Source organism: Ascaphus truei, chromosome 13 (assembly GCF_040206685.1).
Source record: "Ascaphus truei isolate aAscTru1 chromosome 13, aAscTru1.hap1, whole genome shotgun sequence".
In the NCBI taxonomy this organism is placed as follows: Eukaryota; Metazoa; Chordata; class Amphibia; order Anura; family Ascaphidae; genus Ascaphus; species Ascaphus truei.
This window is the reverse complement of record NC_134495.1, coordinates 35,456,729-35,476,521: the sequence shown is the minus strand read 5'-3', so window position 1 is coordinate 35,476,521 and position 19,793 is coordinate 35,456,729. Positions and strand designations below refer to the sequence as shown.

At 57.5% G+C, this 19,793-nt stretch overlaps 1 protein-coding gene across 7 annotated transcripts in view; it reads right to left on the bottom strand.

Moving 5' to 3' along the window:
- The window catches only part of ZFHX2 (zinc finger homeobox 2), a 189,988-nt gene that overhangs the window by 34,535 nt on the left and 135,660 nt on the right, over nucleotides 1–19,793 (bottom strand). For all 7 annotated transcript variants that reach the window (XR_012787802.1, XM_075569082.1, XM_075569084.1 and 4 more), the window contains exon 9: nucleotides 10,644–14,786. Coding sequence is in view for 6 of the 7 variants with exons in the window: in XM_075569082.1 (XP_075425197.1) it covers nucleotides 10,644–14,786 (4,143 nt within the window). In the remaining variant the exon portion in view is untranslated. The remainder of the gene's footprint in view (nucleotides 1–10,643; nucleotides 14,787–19,793) is intronic.

Below are 19,793 nucleotides of genomic sequence, written 5' to 3'. Positions count from 1 at the left end.
TTCACTCTTCCCATTCTCCCCTCACACGCGCTCTCTCTCCTTTCACTCTTCCCGTTCTCCCCTCACGCGCTCTCTCATTTCACTCTTCCCGTTCTCCCCTCACGCGGTCTCTCTCATTTCACTCTTCCCATTCTCCCCTCACGCTCTCTCTCTCCTTTCACTCTTCCCATTCTCCCCTCACACGCACTCTCTCTCCTTTCACTCTTCCCGTTCTCCCCTCACACGCACTCTCTCTCCTTTCACTCTTCCCATTCTCCCCTCACACGCGCTCTCTCTCCTTTCACTCTTCCCGTTCTCTCCTCACGCGCTCTCTCTCCTTTCACTCTTCCCGTTCTCCCCTCATGCGCTCTCTCTCTCCTTTCACTATTCCCGTTCTCCCCTCACGCTCTCTCTCCTTTCACTCTTCCCGTTCTTCCCTCACGTACGCTCTCTCCTTTCACTCTTCCCATTCTCCCCTCACACGCACTCTCTCTCCTTTCACTCTTCCCGTTCTCCCCTCACGCGCTCTCTCTCCTTTCACTCTTCCCGTTCTCTCCTCACGCGCTCTCTCTCCTTTCACTCTTCCCATTCTCCCCTCACGCGCTCTCTCTCCTTTCACTCTTCCCGTTCTCCCCTCACGCGCTCTGTCCTTTCACTCTTCCCGTTCTCCCCTCACGTGCTCTCTCTCCTTTCACTCTTCCCGTTCTCCCCTCACACGCACTCTCTCTCCTTTCACTCTTCCCATTCTCCCCTCACACGCGCTCTCTCTCCTTTCACTCTTCCCGTTCTCCCCTCACGCGCTCTCTCTCATTTCACTCTTCCCGTTCTTCCCTCACGTACGCTCTCTCCTTTCACTCTTCCCATTCTCCCCTCACACGCACTCTCTCTCCTTTCACTCTTCCCGTTCTCCCCTCACGCGCGCTCTCTCCTTTCACTCTTCCCGTTCTCCCCTCACACGCACTCTCTCTCCTTTCACTCTTCCCATTCTCCCCTCACACGCGCTCTCTCTCCTTTCACTCTTCCCGTTCTCTCCTCACGCACTCTCTCTCCTTTCACTCTTCCCATTCTCCCCTCACACGCGCTCTCTCTCCTTTTACTCTTCCCGTTCTCCCCTCACGCGCTCTCTCATTTCACTCTTCCCGTTCTCCCCTCACACGGTCTCTCTCATTTCACTCTTCCCATTCTCCCCTCACGCTCTCTCTCTCCTTTCACTCTTCCCATTCTCCCCTCACACGCACTCTCTCTCCTTTCACTCTTCCCGTTCTCCCCTCACACGCACTCTCTCTCCTTTCACTCTTCCCATTCTCCCCTCACACGCGCTCTCTCTCCTTTCACTCTTCCCGTTCTCCCCTCACGCGCTCGCTCTCATTTCACTCTTCCCGTTCTCCCCTCACGCACTCTCTCTCATTTCACTATTCCCGTTCTCCCCTCACGCTCTCTCTCCTTTCACTCTTCCCGTTCTCCCCTCACACGCTCTCTCTCCTTTCACTATTCCCGTTCTCCCCTCACGCTCTCTCTCCTTTCACTCTTCCCGTTCTCCCCTCATGCGCTCTCTCTCTCCTTTCACTATTCCCGTTCTCCCCTCACGCTCTCTCTCCTTTCACTCTTCCCGTTCTCCCCCTCACGCGCTCTCTCCTTTCACTCTTCCCGTTCTCCCCTCACGCGCGCTCTCTCCTTTCACTCTTCCCGTTCTCCCCTCACGCGCTCTCTCTCCTTTCACTCTTCCCGTTCTCCCCTCACGCGCTCTCTCCTTTCACTCTTCCCGTTCTCCCCTCACGCGCTCTCTCCTTTCACTCTTCCCGTTCTCCCCTTACGCGCTCTCTCTCCTTTCACTCTTCCCGTTCTCTCCTCACGCGCTCTCTCTCCTTTCACTCTTCCCATTCTCCCCTCACGCGCTCTCTCTCCTTTCACTCTTCCCGTTCTCCCCTCACGCGCTCTGTCCTTTCACTCTTCCCGTTCTCCCCTCACGTGCTCTCTCTCCTTTCACTCTTCCCGTTCTCCCCTCACACGCACTCTCTCTCCTTTCACTCTTCCCATTCTCCCCTCACACGCGCTCTCTCTCCTTTCACTCTTCCCATTCTCCCCTCACACGCGCTCTCTCTCCTTTCACTCTTCCCGTTCTCCCCTCACGCGCTCTCTCTCATTTCACTCTTCCCGTTCTTCCCTCACGTACGCTCTCTCCTTTCACTCTTCCCGTTCTCCCCTCACGCGCGCTCTCTCCTTTCACTCTTCCCGTTCTCCCCTCACACGCACTCTCTCTCCTTTCACTCTTCCCATTCTCCCCTCACACGCACTCTCTCTCCTTTCACTCTTCCCATTCTCCCCTCACACGCGCTCTCTCTCCTTTCACTCTTCCCGTTCTCCCCTCACGCACTCTCTCTCCTTTCACTCTTCCCGTTCTCCCCTCACGCGCTCTCTCATTTCACTCTTCCCGTTCTCCCCTCACGCGGTCTCTCTCATTTCACTCTTCCCGTTCTCCCCTCACGCGCTTTGTCCTTTCACTCTTCCCGTTCTCCCCTCACGTGCTCTCTCTCCTTTCACTCTTCCCGTTCTCCCCTCACACGCACTCTCTCTCCTTTCACTCTTCCCATTCTCCCCTCACACGCACTCTCTCTCCTTTCACTCTTCCCATTCTCCCCTCACACGCGCTCTCTCTCCTTTCACTCTTCCCGTTCTCCCCTCACGCGCTCTCTCATTTCACTCTTCCCGTTCTCCCCTCACGCGGTCTCTCTCATTTCACTCTTCCCATTCTCCCCTCACGCTCTCTCTCTCCTTTCACTCTTCCCATTCTCCCCTCACACGCACTCTCTCTCCTTTCACTCTTCCCGTTCTCCCCTCACACGCACTCTCTCTCCTTTCACTCTTCCCATTCTCCCCTCACACGCGCTCTCTCTCCTTTCACTCTTCCCGTTCTCCCCTCACGCGCTCGCTCTCATTTCACTCTTCCCGTTCTCCCCTCACGCGCTCGCTCTCATTTCACTCTTCCCGTTCTCCCCTCACGCGCTCTCTCTCATTTCACTCTTCCCATTCTCCCCTCACGCTCTCTTTCTCCTTTCACTCTTCCCATTCTCCCCTCACACGCACTCTCTCTCCTTTCACTCTTCCCGTTCTCCCCTCACGCGCTCTCTCTCTCCTTTCACTCTTCCCGTTCTCCCCTCACGTGCTCTCTCTCCTTTCACTCTTCCCGTTCTCCCCTCACGCGTTCTCTCTCATTTCACTCTTCCCGTTCTCCCCTCACGCTCTCTCTCTCCTTTCACTCTTCCCGTCCTCCCCTCATGCGCGCTCTCTCCTTTCACTCTTCCCATTCTCCCCTCACACGCACTCTCTCTCCTTTCACTCTTCCTGTCCTCCCCTCACGCGCGCTCTCTCCTTTCACTCTTCCCATTCTCCCCTCACACGCACTCTCTCTCCTTTCACTCTTCCCGTTCTCCCCTCACGCGCTCTCTCTCCTTTCACTCTTCCCATCCTCCCCTCACGCGCTCTCTTTCCTTTCACTCTTCCCGTTCTCCCCTCACGTGCGGTCTCCTTTCACTCTTCCCGTTCTCCCCTCACGCTCTCTCTCTCCTTTCACTCTTCTCGTTCTCACCTCACGCTCTCTCTCCTTTCACTCTTCCCATTCTCCCCTCACGCGCTCTCTCTCCTTTCACTATTCCCGTTCTCCCCTCACGCGCTCTCTCTCTCCTTTCACTATTCCCGTTCTCCCCTCACGCTCTCTCTCCTTTCACTCTTCCCGTTCTCCCCTCACGCGCTCTCTCCTTTCACTCTTCCCGTTCTCCCCTCACGCGCGCTCTCTCCTTTCACTCTTCCCGTTCTCCCCTCACGCGCTCTCTCCTTTCACTCTTCCCGTTCTCCCCTCACGCGCTCTCTCCTTTCACTCTTCCCGTTCTCCCCTCATGCGCTCTCTCCTTTCACTCTTCCCGTTCTCCCCTCACGCGCTCTCTCTCCTTTCACTCTTCCCGTTCTCTCCTCACGCGCTCTCTCTCCTTTCACTCTTCCCATTCTCCCCTCACGCGCTCTCTCTCCTTTCACTCTTCCTGTTCTCCCCTCACGCGCTCTCTCTCCTTTCACTCTTCCCATTCTCCCCTCACTCGCTCCCTCTCCTTTCACTATTCCCGTTCTCCCCTCACGCGCTCTCTCTCTCCTTTCACTATTCCCGTTCTCCCCTCACGCTCTCTCTCCTTTCACTCTTCCCGTTCTCCCCTCACGCTCTCTCTCCTTTCACTATTCCCGTTCTCCCCTCACGCTCTCTCTCCTTTCACTCTTCCCGTTCTCCCCTCACGCGCTCTCTCTCCTTTCACGCTTCCCATCCTCCCCTCACGCGCTCTCTCTCTCCTTTCACTCTTCCCGTTCTCCCCTCACGCGCTCTCTCTCTCTCCTTTCACTCTTCCCGTTCTCCCCTCATGCGCTCTCTCTCCTTTCACTCTTCCCGTTCTCCCCTCACGCGCTCTCTCTCCTTTCACTCTTCCCGTTCTCCCCTCACGCGCTCTCTCTCATTTCACTCTTCCCATTCTCCCCTCACGCTCTCTCTCTCCTTTCACTCTTCCCATTCTCCCCTCACACGCACTCTCTCTCCTTTCACTCTTCCCGTTCTCCCCTCACGCGCTCTCTGTCTCCTTTCACTCTTCCCGTTCTCCCCTCACGTGCTCTCTCTCCTTTCACTCTTCTCGTTCTCCCCTCACGCTCTCTCTCTCCTTTCACTATTCCCGTTCTCCCCTCACGCGCTCTCTCTCTCCTTTCACTATTCCCGTTCTCCCCTCACGCTCTCTCTCCTTTCACTCTTCCCGTTCTCCCCCTCACGCGCTCTCTCCTTTCACTCTTCCCGTTCTCCCCTCACGCACTCTCTCTCATTTCACTCTTCCCATTCTCCCCTCACGCTCTCTCTCTCCTTTCACTCTTCCCATTCTCCCCTCACACGCTCTCTCTCTCCTTTCACTCTTCCCGTTCTCCCCTCACGCGCTCTCTCTCCTTTCACTCTTCCCGTTCTCTCCTCACGCGCTCTCTCTCCTTTCACTCTTCCCATTCTCCCCTCACGCGCTCTCTCTCCTTTCACTCTTCCCGTTCTCCCCTCACGCGCTCTGTCCTTTCACTCTTCCCGTTCTCCCCTCACGTGCTCTCTCTCCTTTCACTCTTCCCGTTCTCCCCTCACACGCACTCTCTCTCCTTTCACTCTTCCCATTCTCCCCTCACACGCGCTCTCTCTCCTTTCACTCTTCCCGTTCTCCCCTCACGCGCTCTCTCTCATTTCACTCTTCCCGTTCTTCCCTCACGTACGCTCTCTCCTTTCACTCTTCCCATTCTCCCCTCACACGCACTCTCTCTCCTTTCACTCTTCCCGTTCTCCCCTCACGCGCTCTCTCTCCTTTCACTCTTCCCGTTCTCTCCTCACGCGCTCTCTCTCCTTTCACTCTTCCCATTCTCCCCTCACGCGCTCTCTCTCCTTTCACTCTTCCCGTTCTCCCCTCACGCGCTCTGTCCTTTCACTCTTCCCGTTCTCCCCTCACGTGCTCTCTCTCCTTTCACTCTTCCCGTTCTCCCCTCACACGCACTCTCTCTCCTTTCACTCTTCCCATTCTCCCCTCACACGCGCTCTCTCTCCTTTCACTCTTCCCGTTCTCCCCTCACGCGCTCTCTCTCATTTCACTCTTCCCGTTCTTCCCTCACGTACGCTCTCTCCTTTCACTCTTCCCATTCTCCCCTCACGCGCGCTCTCTCCTTTCACTCTTCCCGTTCTCCCCTCACACGCACTCTCTCTCCTTTCACTCTTCCCATTCTCCCCTCACACGCGCTCTCTCTCCTTTCACTCTTCCCGTTCTCTCCTCACGCACTCTCTCTCCTTTCACTCTTCCCATTCTCCCCTCACACGCGCTCTCTCTCCTTTCACTCTTCCCGTTCTCCCCTCACGCGCTCTCTCATTTCACTCTTCCCGTTCTCCCCTCACACGGTCTCTCTCATTTCACTCTTCCCATTCTCCCCTCACGCTCTCTCTCTCCTTTCACTCTTCCCATTCTCCCCTCACACGCACTCTCTCTCCTTTCACTCTTCCCGTTCTCCCCTCACACGCACTCTCTCTCCTTTCACTCTTCCCATTCTCCCCTCACACGCGCTCTCTCTCCTTTCACTCTTCCCGTTCTCCCCTCACGCGCTCGCTCTCATTTCACTCTTCCCGTTCTCCCCTCACGCACTCTCTCTCATTTCACTATTCCCGTTCTCCCCTCACGCTCTCTCTCCTTTCACTCTTCCCGTTCTCCCCTCACACGCTCTCTCTCCTTTCACTATTCCCGTTCTCCCCTCACGCTCTCTCTCCTTTCACTCTTCCCGTTCTCCCCTCATGCGCTCTCTCTCTCCTTTCACTATTCCCGTTCTCCCCTCACGCTCTCTCTCCTTTCACTCTTCCCGTTCTTCCCTCACGTACGCTCTCTCCTTTCACTCTTCCCATTCTCCCCTCACACGCACTCTCTCTCCTTTCACTCTTCCCGTTCTCCCCTCACGCGCTCTCTCTCCTTTCACTCTTCCCGTTCTCTCCTCACGCGCTCTCTCTCCTTTCACTCTTCCCATTCTCCCCTCACGCGCTCTCTCTCCTTTCACTCTTCCCGTTCTCCCCTCACGCGCTCTGTCCTTTCACTCTTCCCGTTCTCCCCTCACGTGCTCTCTCTCCTTTCACTCTTCCCGTTCTCCCCTCACACGCACTCTCTCTCCTTTCACTCTTCCCATTCTCCCCTCACACGCGCTCTCTCTCCTTTCACTCTTCCCGTTCTCCCCTCACGCGCTCTCTCTCATTTCACTCTTCCCGTTCTTCCCTCACGTACGCTCTCTCCTTTCACTCTTCCCATTCTCCCCTCACACGCACTCTCTCTCCTTTCACTCTTCCCGTTCTCCCCTCACGCGCGCTCTCTCCTTTCACTCTTCCCGTTCTCCCCTCACACGCACTCTCTCTCCTTTCACTCTTCCCATTCTCCCCTCACACGCGCTCTCTCTCCTTTCACTCTTCCCGTTCTCTCCTCACGCACTCTCTCTCCTTTCACTCTTCCCATTCTCCCCTCACACGCGCTCTCTCTCCTTTTACTCTTCCCGTTCTCCCCTCACGCGCTCTCTCATTTCACTCTTCCCGTTCTCCCCTCACACGGTCTCTCTCATTTCACTCTTCCCATTCTCCCCTCACGCTCTCTCTCTCCTTTCACTCTTCCCATTCTCCCCTCACACGCACTCTCTCTCCTTTCACTCTTCCCGTTCTCCCCTCACACGCACTCTCTCTCCTTTCACTCTTCCCATTCTCCCCTCACACGCGCTCTCTCTCCTTTCACTCTTCCCGTTCTCCCCTCACGCGCTCGCTCTCATTTCACTCTTCCCGTTCTCCCCTCACGCACTCTCTCTCATTTCACTATTCCCGTTCTCCCCTCACGCTCTCTCTCCTTTCACTCTTCCCGTTCTCCCCTCACACGCTCTCTCTCCTTTCACTATTCCCGTTCTCCCCTCACGCTCTCTCTCCTTTCACTCTTCCCGTTCTCCCCTCATGCGCTCTCTCTCTCCTTTCACTATTCCCGTTCTCCCCTCACGCTCTCTCTCCTTTCACTCTTCCCGTTCTCCCCCTCACGCGCTCTCTCCTTTCACTCTTCCCGTTCTCCCCTCACGCGCGCTCTCTCCTTTCACTCTTCCCGTTCTCCCCTCACGCGCTCTCTCTCCTTTCACTCTTCCCGTTCTCCCCTCACGCGCTCTCTCCTTTCACTCTTCCCGTTCTCCCCTCACGCGCTCTCTCCTTTCACTCTTCCCGTTCTCCCCTTACGCGCTCTCTCTCCTTTCACTCTTCCCGTTCTCTCCTCACGCGCTCTCTCTCCTTTCACTCTTCCCATTCTCCCCTCACGCGCTCTCTCTCCTTTCACTCTTCCCGTTCTCCCCTCACGCGCTCTGTCCTTTCACTCTTCCCGTTCTCCCCTCACGTGCTCTCTCTCCTTTCACTCTTCCCGTTCTCCCCTCACACGCACTCTCTCTCCTTTCACTCTTCCCATTCTCCCCTCACACGCGCTCTCTCTCCTTTCACTCTTCCCATTCTCCCCTCACACGCGCTCTCTCTCCTTTCACTCTTCCCGTTCTCCCCTCACGCGCTCTCTCTCATTTCACTCTTCCCGTTCTTCCCTCACGTACGCTCTCTCCTTTCACTCTTCCCGTTCTCCCCTCACGCGCGCTCTCTCCTTTCACTCTTCCCGTTCTCCCCTCACACGCACTCTCTCTCCTTTCACTCTTCCCATTCTCCCCTCACACGCACTCTCTCTCCTTTCACTCTTCCCATTCTCCCCTCACACGCGCTCTCTCTCCTTTCACTCTTCCCGTTCTCCCCTCACGCACTCTCTCTCCTTTCACTCTTCCCGTTCTCCCCTCACGCGCTCTCTCATTTCACTCTTCCCGTTCTCCCCTCACGCGGTCTCTCTCATTTCACTCTTCCCGTTCTCCCCTCACGCGCTTTGTCCTTTCACTCTTCCCGTTCTCCCCTCACGTGCTCTCTCTCCTTTCACTCTTCCCGTTCTCCCCTCACACGCACTCTCTCTCCTTTCACTCTTCCCATTCTCCCCTCACACGCACTCTCTCTCCTTTCACTCTTCCCATTCTCCCCTCACACGCGCTCTCTCTCCTTTCACTCTTCCCGTTCTCCCCTCACGCGCTCTCTCATTTCACTCTTCCCGTTCTCCCCTCACGCGGTCTCTCTCATTTCACTCTTCCCATTCTCCCCTCACGCTCTCTCTCTCCTTTCACTCTTCCCATTCTCCCCTCACACGCACTCTCTCTCCTTTCACTCTTCCCGTTCTCCCCTCACACGCACTCTCTCTCCTTTCACTCTTCCCATTCTCCCCTCACACGCGCTCTCTCTCCTTTCACTCTTCCCGTTCTCCCCTCACGCGCTCGCTCTCATTTCACTCTTCCCGTTCTCCCCTCACGCGCTCGCTCTCATTTCACTCTTCCCGTTCTCCCCTCACGCGCTCTCTCTCATTTCACTCTTCCCATTCTCCCCTCACGCTCTCTTTCTCCTTTCACTCTTCCCATTCTCCCCTCACACGCACTCTCTCTCCTTTCACTCTTCCCGTTCTCCCCTCACGCGCTCTCTCTCTCCTTTCACTCTTCCCGTTCTCCCCTCACGTGCTCTCTCTCCTTTCACTCTTCCCGTTCTCCCCTCACGCGTTCTCTCTCATTTCACTCTTCCCGTTCTCCCCTCACGCTCTCTCTCTCCTTTCACTCTTCCCGTCCTCCCCTCATGCGCGCTCTCTCCTTTCACTCTTCCCATTCTCCCCTCACACGCACTCTCTCTCCTTTCACTCTTCCTGTCCTCCCCTCACGCGCGCTCTCTCCTTTCACTCTTCCCATTCTCCCCTCACACGCACTCTCTCTCCTTTCACTCTTCCCGTTCTCCCCTCACGCGCTCTCTCTCCTTTCACTCTTCCCATCCTCCCCTCACGCGCTCTCTTTCCTTTCACTCTTCCCGTTCTCCCCTCACGTGCGGTCTCCTTTCACTCTTCCCGTTCTCCCCTCACGCTCTCTCTCTCCTTTCACTCTTCTCGTTCTCACCTCACGCTCTCTCTCCTTTCACTCTTCCCATTCTCCCCTCACGCGCTCTCTCTCCTTTCACTATTCCCGTTCTCCCCTCACGCGCTCTCTCTCTCCTTTCACTATTCCCGTTCTCCCCTCACGCTCTCTCTCCTTTCACTCTTCCCGTTCTCCCCTCACGCGCTCTCTCCTTTCACTCTTCCCGTTCTCCCCTCACGCGCGCTCTCTCCTTTCACTCTTCCCGTTCTCCCCTCACGCGCTCTCTCCTTTCACTCTTCCCGTTCTCCCCTCACGCGCTCTCTCCTTTCACTCTTCCCGTTCTCCCCTCATGCGCTCTCTCCTTTCACTCTTCCCGTTCTCCCCTCACGCGCTCTCTCTCCTTTCACTCTTCCCGTTCTCTCCTCACGCGCTCTCTCTCCTTTCACTCTTCCCATTCTCCCCTCACGCGCTCTCTCTCCTTTCACTCTTCCTGTTCTCCCCTCACGCGCTCTCTCTCCTTTCACTCTTCCCGTTCTCCCCTCACGCGCTCTCTCTCCTTTCACTCTTCCCATTCTCCCCTCACGCACTCTCTCTCCTTTCACTCTTCCCATTCTCCCCTCACGCGCTCTCTCCTTTCACTATTCCCATTCTCCCCTCACGCGCTCTCTCTCTCCTTTCACGCTTCCCGTTCTCCCCTCACGCGCTCTCTCTCCTTTCACTCTTCCCGTCCTCCCCTCACACGCTCTCTCTCTCCTTTCACTCTTCCCGTTCTCCCCTCACACGCTCTCTCTCCTATCACTCTTCCCATTCTCCCCTCACGCGCTCTCTCTCCTATCACTCTTCCCATTCTCCCCTCACACGCTCTCTCTCCTTTCACTCTTCCCGTTCTCCCCTCACGCGCTCTCTCTCCTTTCACTCTTCCCGTCCTCCCCTCACACGCTCTCTCTCTCCTTTCACTCTTCCCGTTCTCCCCTCACGCGCTCTCTCCTTTCACTCTTCCCATTCTCCCCTCACGCGCTCTCTCTCCTTTCACTCTTCCCGTTCTCCCCTCACGCGCTCTCTCCTATCACTCTTCCCATTCTCCCCTCACACACGCTCTCTCTCCTTTCACTCTTCCCATTCTCCCCTCGCCCTTTTGTGTCCTCCATTTTTACCTGTGTTGAATGTTGCTAGCCCCCCGATGGGCGTCGGGATGCCCTGCCCTGGCAGCAGTAAAGGGGTGAGCCTCTGGATTTGTGGTGTCACCGAGGTGGGGCCCTGGAAGCTGAGTATCTGCGAGGTTGGTTTGCTGTCGGATCCAGAGCATGTCCCCCCGGTTGGGTGGGGCTCCCGGTATCGGCTCTCTTCCTTCAGCTGCTGCTGGACCGAGCCTCGAAGCCTGGCGATGTGCTGGCGGTTGAAGATGTGGGCACGGCATGGGGTGGTGGGCCCATACTTGACGTTGCAATGGGTGCACTCGATGGGTTGTGGCCACTCAGCGCCCCCCAGGCCCTGGAGTCTGGCCTTCTTCTCCTTTGCCCTGGCATTCTGGAACCATACTTGGATGACCCTCTTCTGCAGGCCGATTTCCCCCCCCAGGATAGAGCACTCCTGCATGCTCGGGGTGCGATACTCTGCATAACAAGCCTTCAGTATCCTCAGCTGGAGGCTGCTCATCTGTGTGCGGTAACGACGGGGCCCCGATGAGCCCAACTGCGCATCCGAGTTGATCCCACATTTGCCAGGACTGGAGGGTCCGGGGTCTGAGCTGGAGGAGTCGCTCATATCGCCCCCCTGTGGGCTGTGCACCTGGGATTCTAGCGTTTTACAGGCCCCTCTGTCTTCTGGCACCTTATCACTGCTTGCTCTCTGGTTCTCCAAGGTTTGGGTCTCCGTGGCCTGGGACTGGATTAGTGGTTCCGATGTCGGGATATTAGAGGGAATAGAAATCTGTGAATTCTGAGGCGCTTGGGTTTTGTCAGACGCTGGAGAAGGCCCCGCACCCACTGATGTCTGGGAGGAAGCGAGCGGGCCAGGGATGGGCTGGGCTTTGGCCTCCGGGGCCGTAGACAGCAGGATGGGTTGCGCTGGAGGTTTGGCTGTGAACGCAGCAAGCAGCAGACCTGTGGAAGCCTGAGGGGAATTCACAAGGCTGGACAGGACCTGGGCAGGATTAACAAGGTTCGAAAAGGCTTGGGTTGGGTTGACTAGGCCGGACAAAGCCTGCGGGGCAGTGACAAGACCGGACAAGGCTTGAGTAGGATTTACAAGGCCCGGGATAAGCTGGGGAGGATTGACTAGGCTTGGTAACACTTGCGTGGTATTCAGTAGGCCTGAGATAGCCGGTGTCGGATTGACTAGAGGTTTTGTGGTGATTGGAGTCGTTACCGGGCCTGAAGTAGCCGGAGGTTTAGACATTAGTGGAACAGTAGTTGGTCCGGCAGAGGGCCCTGTTTTAATGGTCAGAGGGGCCGCTACTAGACCCGGAGATATGTTGTAATAGTAACTGGTAGACACCTCTCTCTTTGTCGCTTCGTGTGGCATGTCGTCCTGCTGCCAGGGGCCCGAGCCGGTGGAAGAGGCCACCCCTCGGTACTGGCCTTTGCGCTCCCGGGCTCTGGTGTTCTGAAACCAGACTTGCACAACCCTCTTCTTCAGGCCCACCTCGCGGGAGATGCGATCGAGGGTGCTGCGCGTGGGGTTGGAGTCCTGCAGGTACCAGCGGTGTAGGATGTCCAGCTGCTCCGGGAGGATGGTGGTCCTCAGACGCTTGTCCCTGGGGGGCTCATCCCCACCTTCACTGCCTGTAGGGGAGAGGCTCTCCTCCTCATGCTTTCTCTTCCGCTGGGAGCCCATATCCCCGGACATCGCAGGGAAGAGCAGGGAGAGGTCCAGTAGGGCGGTAGGGAGCTGACTGTTCTGTTGATGGTCGGGTGGGTCAGGCGTGCCAGAATCTCTGGTCTGCTCATTGGTTGTAGGGGATCCAACGCTTGCCTCGGCATCCAGTGCCATGTTCTCTTCCTCCACCGGTGCCTCCTCCTGCTCTTCCTCCCATCCTTCCTGGGGGGTTGTTGAGGGTTGCTCGGGGGTGGTGGTCTGATCCAACCCATCTTCGCTTTCTTCCTCTTCGGCGACCTCTTCTCTCAGGTCGCTGTAGCACCCCTTCAGGTGCTGGATTAGCTGGAAGATACAGGGCAGGAAGACCCCGCATTTCTGGCAGGGGGAGACTTTGTGGTTGGCAGTAGGGCGCTCCCCCAACAGGGTGGCGTTTGGGGGGGGAGAAGGAGGAGAGGTGCCTGCCTCCGCAGCATGCTTTCGGGCCTTTTGACGGGCATTCTGGAACCAGACCACCACCACACGGCTAGACAAGCCAAGCAGCACTGACAGATTCTCCACCTCGTTGTCCCGTGGGTAGGCGCTGGACTCGAAGAAGCTGCTCAGGGCCTGGGTCTGGAAGTCGGAGAACTTGGTGCGAGAGAAGCGCCGGTTCCCCCAGCGATCAGCTAGCGAGGCCTCCTCCTCTTCGTCATCCGGCCACTCGGGGGCGACCTTCTCCCACTGCGTGTACCACTGTCGGACGGCTGCAGGGGGGAGCCCGGCCTTGTCAGCTGCCCACAGGATTCGCTCCTCCAGTTGACAGCCAGATAGGTCCAGAAGGCTGTGAAGGAAGCAGAGCTGCTCAGAAGAGAAGCCACACTTGCCTGATGCCTCCTGCTCCTCCCCTCCTCGCGGACTTTGGGAGGTGACAGAGAAGTCCAGCGGGGTGACAGAGGACCCTGGGGTCTCGGCGGTCATTCCGGCTGGGTAGTGGTTGTCATAGCTGCGTCGGTAGTTGGCGGCATAGCGGCTCAAGGCCTCAAAGGGCAGCAGGCGCTGGTGTATGTGCTCCTCGTGCGTCTTCAGGATCAGCCGGTTGGAGAAGAGCTTGCCGCAGGTGCCACATTGTAGTTTCTCTGCCGCAGTGGGCGTGGGGGAAGCATTGCGCGGTGGGGCGGGGGGCCGCGGCTGGAGCGGGGGGTGAGCAGTAGCTGGCTGTCTCCCTTCATTGTATTGGCTGACCAGTTCAAAGCCGAAGTTCTCCAGCAAAGCTCGGGCCGCGGAACCCGTGATATCTCCGGCCCCTTTGGGTGTAGGCTCCGCACTGGACTCCGGATCTGGCGAGACTTCGGCTTCCCCGGTGGCTGCGTTCTGCTCGGCCATGCTCCCCTCCTCCTTGTCATTGGCTGGGCTGGGGGTCACGCTGGGCTGATCCCCCTCATCTTTGGTGGGCGGGGGCTGTTGGGTGCCTCCGAAGGAGAGGAGAGGCGCGGCGCCTCCGTCCCCACTGACCTTGAGCTCCTGCAGGTAGAAGGGGAGCAGGAGCTGCTGCTGTTGACGTTGGAGCTTCAGGAGAGCCTCTGGGATGAAAGAGGGAAGGAGAGAAGGGGCAAAAAGTGAGGGAGGCTGGATGAGGGGGGGCGGCCGGGGCATATCTAAGGACAGCTGCATGGTGGGAGGGGCAACAGTGGCAGGCAAAATGGAAACCCCCAGGCAGGGCCCACGCAGCTGCGGTCTCTTCTTGGGGGCTTCCCCTCCCTGCGGCTCCCCAGCGGCTTCGCCTTTCTCATTGGCGGGGGTCTCATTCTTGCAGCTGAGGTCTCGCTGGGGCTTTTCGGGGGGGCCCCTGGTGAGCTCCAGCTTTGCCCCGCGGGAGCGGGTCTGGTGGAGCACGGAGCGCATGTGAATCTCCAGCGTGGAGCTCTGGTTGTATGACACGTGGCACACCGTGCACTTGTATGGCTTGTCCTGGCCTGTTTGCCCCGCCAGGCCTTGGGGTCCTGCCCCCGGTTCATGACGGGTAGACAGGGAGGGGTCCAGGGAGGCTTTGCGTACCTTGTGCAGGTGGGAGACAGAGTTGTAATGAACGAGGAGGATGTTCTTCTGCGTGAAGGACTCTTTGCAGACCACACACTTGTGAGGCCGAGACGGGTCCATGAACTTGTCCAGGGCAAAGTTGGTGGTCTTCCGGTAGGCGGCTGGCTGTGGGGGAGCAGGCGTGGGCTCCTCGCACCCTCTCCTGTCCTCCTGCTCCGCACACTCGGGGTCCCGGGCCTCGCACGCTTGCTGGATCTCAGACGGGCTCAGTTCCGGGTGATGTTTCTCCAGGTGAGACCTCAGGTCGTGGGAACTCTCGGGGGGCTGGCGGCAGAGAGGGCATGGAGCATCCTCGGGGGGCTTTGCGGGGTCACCCGCAGGCTCTGCTGCCCCCACTGAGCTTGGGGAAGTATCACAAGGGGAGTCAGGTGGGGAGGCATCGGTGACTGCGCTGGAGGTGTCATCTGGGGGAGAGGAAAAAAAGAGAGACTGTGAGACCACGGAACAGCAACGGTAATATAGGGTCTGTAAGTACCCCCCACCATCCCACCGCAGATATGGACATTACACCGCACAGTGCGCTCAGAGAGACACACAGCACAGTGTAACACGCAGAGCACACATACACGTGGAGACGCACGGCACAGTGTAACACGCAGAGCACACATACACAGGGAGACGCACAGCACAGTGTAACACGCAGAGCACACATACACGGGGAGACGCACGGCACAGTGTAACACGCAGAGCACACATACACGGGGAGACGCACGGCACAGAGTAACACGCAGAGCACACATACACGGGGAGACGCACAGCACAGTGTAACACGCAGAGCACACATACACGGGGAGACGCACGGCACAGTGTAACACGCAGAGCACACATACACAGGGAGACGCACAGCACAGTGTAACACGCAGAGCACACATACACGGGGAGACGCACGGCACAGTGTAACACGCAGAGCACACATACACGGGGAGACGCACGGCACAGTGTAACACGCAGAGCACACATACACGGGGAGACGCACGGCACAGTGTAACACGCAGAGCACACATACACGGGGAGACGCACAGCACAGTGTAACACGCAGAGAACACATACACGGGGAGACGCACGGCACAGTGTAACACGCAGAGAACACATACACGGGGAGACGCACGGCACAGTGTAACACGCAGAGCACACATACACGGGGAGACGCACAGCACAGAGTAACACGCAGAGCACACATACACGGGGAGACGCACGGCACAGTGTAACACGCAGAGCACACATACACGGGGAGACGCACGGCACAGTGTAACACGCAGAGCACACATACACGGGGAGACGCACGGCACAGTGTAAAACGCAGAGCACACATACACGGGGAGACGCACGGCACAGTGTAACACGCAGAGAACACATACACGGGGAGACGCACGGCACAGTGTAACACGCAGAGAACACATACACGGGGAGACGCACAGCACAGTGTAACACGCAGAGCACACATGCACTGGGAGACGCACGGCACAGTGTAACACGCAGAGCACACATACACGGGGAGACGCGCGTCACAGTGTAAAACGCAGAGCACACATACATGGGGAGAAACACAGCACAGAGTAACACGCAGAGCACACATACATGCGGAGACGCACAGCACAGTGTAACACGCAGAGCACACGCACACGGGGAGACGCGCGGCACAGTGTAACACGCAGAGAACACATACATGGGGAGACGCACGGCACAGTGTAACACGCAGAGAACACATACATGGGGAGACGCACCACACAGTGTAACACGCACAGCACAGTGTAACACGCAGAGGACACATACATGGGGAGACGCACGGCACAGTGTAACACGTAGAGCACAAATACACGGAGAGACGCACGGCACAGTGTAACACGCAGAGCACACACAGGGAGACGCATGGCACAGTGTAACACGCAGAGCACACATACACGGGGAGACGCACGGCACAGTGTAACACGCAGAGCACACATACACGGGGAGATGCACAGCACAGTGTAACACGCAGAGCACACATACACGGGGAGACGCACGGCACAGTGTAACACGCAGAGCACACATACACGGACAGACGCACGGCGCAGTGTAACACGCAGAGCACACATACACGGGGAGACGCACGGCACAGTGTAACACGCAGAGCACACATACACGGGGAGACGCACGGCACAGTGTAACACGCAGAGCACACATACACGGGGAGACGCACGGCACAGTGTAACACACAGAGCACACATACACGGGGAGACACACAGCACAGTGTAACACGCAGAGAACACATACACGGGGAGACGCACGGCACAGTGTAACACGCAAAGCACACATACACGGGGAGACGCACGGCACAGTGTAACACGCAGAGCACACATACACGGGGAGACGCACGGCATAGAGTAACATGCAGAGCACACATACACGGGGAGACGCACGGCACAGTGTAACACGCAGAGCACACATACACGGGGAGATGCACGGCACAGTGTAACACGCAGAGCACACATACACGGGGAGACGCACGGCACAGTGTAACACGCAAAGCACACACACACGGGGAGACGCACGGCACAGTGTAACACGCAGAGCACACATACACGGGGAGACGCACAGCACAGTGTAACACGCAGAGCACACATACATGGGGAGACGCACGGCACAGTGTAACACGCAGAGCACACATACACGGGGAGTAGCACGGCACAGTTTAACACGCAGAGAACACATACACAGAGAGACGCACGGCACAGTGTAACACGCAGAGCACACACAGGGAGACGCATGGCACAGTGTAACACGCAGAGAACACATACATGGGGAGATGCACGGCACAGTGTAACACGCAGAGCACACATACATGGGGAGACGCACCGCACAGTGTAACACGCACAGCACAGTGTAACACGCAGAGGACACATACATGGAGAGACGCACGGCACAGTGTAACAAGCAGAGCACACATACATGGGGAGACGCACGGCACAGTGTAACACGCAGAGCACACACAGAGAGAGGCATGGCACAGTGTAACACGCAGAGCACACATACACGGGGAGACGCACGGCACAGTGTAACACGCAGAGCACACATACACGGGGAGACGCACGGCACAGAGTAACATGCAGAGCACACATACACGGGGAGACGCACGGCACAGTGTAACACGCAGAGCACACATACACGGGGAGATGCACGGCACAGTGTAACACGCAGAGCACACATACACGGGGAGACGCACAAGACAGTGTAACACGCAGAGCACACACACACGGGGAGACGCACGGCACAGTGTAACACGCAGAGCACACATACACGGGGAGACGCACAGCACAGTGTAACACGCAGAGCACACATACATGGGGAGACGCACGGCACAGTGTAACACGCAGAGCACATACACGGGGAGACGCACGGCACAGTGTAACACGCAGAGAACACATACACGGGGAGACGCACGGCACAGTGTAACACGCAAAGCACACATACACGGGGAGACGCACGGCACAGTGTAACACGCAGAGCACACATACACGGGGAGACGCACGGCATAGAGTAACATGCAGAGCACACATACACGGGGAGACGCGCGGCACAGTGTAACACGCAGAGCACACATACACGGGGAGATGCACGGCACAGTGTAACACGCAGAGCACACATACACGGAGAGACGCACGGCACAGTGTAACACGCAAAGCACACACACACGGGGAGACGCACGGCACAGTGTAACACGCAGAGCACACATACACGGGGAGACGCACAGCACAGTGTAACACGCAGAGCACACATACATGGGGAGACGCACGGCACAGTGTAACACGCAGAGCACACATACACGGGGAGTAGCACGGCACAGTTTAACACGCAGAGAACACATACACAGAGAGACGCACGGCACAGTGTAACACGCAGAGCACACACAGGGAGACGCATGGCACAGTGTAACACGCAGAGAACACATACATGGGGAGACGCACGGCACAGTGTAACACGCAGAGCACACATACATGGGGAGACGCACCGCACAGTGTAACACGCACAGCACAGTGTAACACGCAGAGGACACATACATGGAGAGACGCACGGCACAGTGTAACAAGCAGAGCACACATACATGGGGAGACGCACGGCACAGTGTAACACGCAGAGCACACACAGAGAGACGCATGGCACAGTGTAACACGCAGAGCACACATACACGGGGAGACGCACGGCACAGTGTAACACGCAGAGCACACATACACGGGGAGACGCACGGCACAGAGTAACATGCAGAGCACACATACACGGGGAGACGTACGGCACAGTGTAACACGCAGAGCACACATACACAGGGAGATGCACGGCACAGTGTAACACGCAGAGCACACATACACGGGGAGACGCACAAGACAGTGTAACACGCAGAGCACACACACAGGGAGACGCACGGCACAGTGTAACACGCAGAGCACACATACACGGGGAGACGCACAGCACAGTGTAACACGCAGAGCACACATACATGGGGAGACGCACGGCACAGTGTAACACGCAGAGCACATACACGGGGAGACGCACGGCACAGTGTAACACGCAGAGAACACATACACGGAGAGACGCACGGCACAGTGTAACACGCAGAGCACACACAGGGAGACGCATGGCACAGTGTAACACGCAGAGAACACATACATGGGGAGACGCACGGCACAGTGTAACACGCAGAGCACACACACATGGGGAGACGCACCGCACAGTGTAACACGCACAGCACAGTGTAACACGCAGAGGACACATACATGGAGAGACGCACGGCACAGTGTAACACGCAGAGCACACATACATGGGGAGACGCACGGCACAGTGTAACACGCAGAGCACACATACACGGGGAGACGCACGGCACAGTGTAACACGCAGAGAACACATACACGGGGAGACGCACGGCACAGAGTAACACGCAGAGCACACACAGAGAGACGCATGGCACAGTGTAACACGCAGAGCACACATACACGGGGAGACGCACGGCACAGTGTAACACGCAGAGCACACATACACGGGGAGACGCACGGCACAGAGTAACATGCAGAGCACACATACACGGGGAGACGTACGGCACAGTGTAACACGCAGAGCACACATACACAGGGAGATGCACGGCACAGTGTAACACGCAGAGCACACATACACGGGGAGACGCACAAGACAGTGTGACACGCAGAGCACACACACAGGGAGACGCACGGCACAGTGTAACACGCAGAGCACACATACACGGGGAGACGCACAGCACAGTGTAACACGCAGAGCACACATACATGGGGAGACGCACGGCACAGTGTAACACGCAGAGCACATACACGGGGAGACGCACGGCACAGTGTAACACGCAGAGAACACATACACGGAGAGACGCACGGCACAGTGTAACACGCAGAGCACACACAGGGAGACGCATG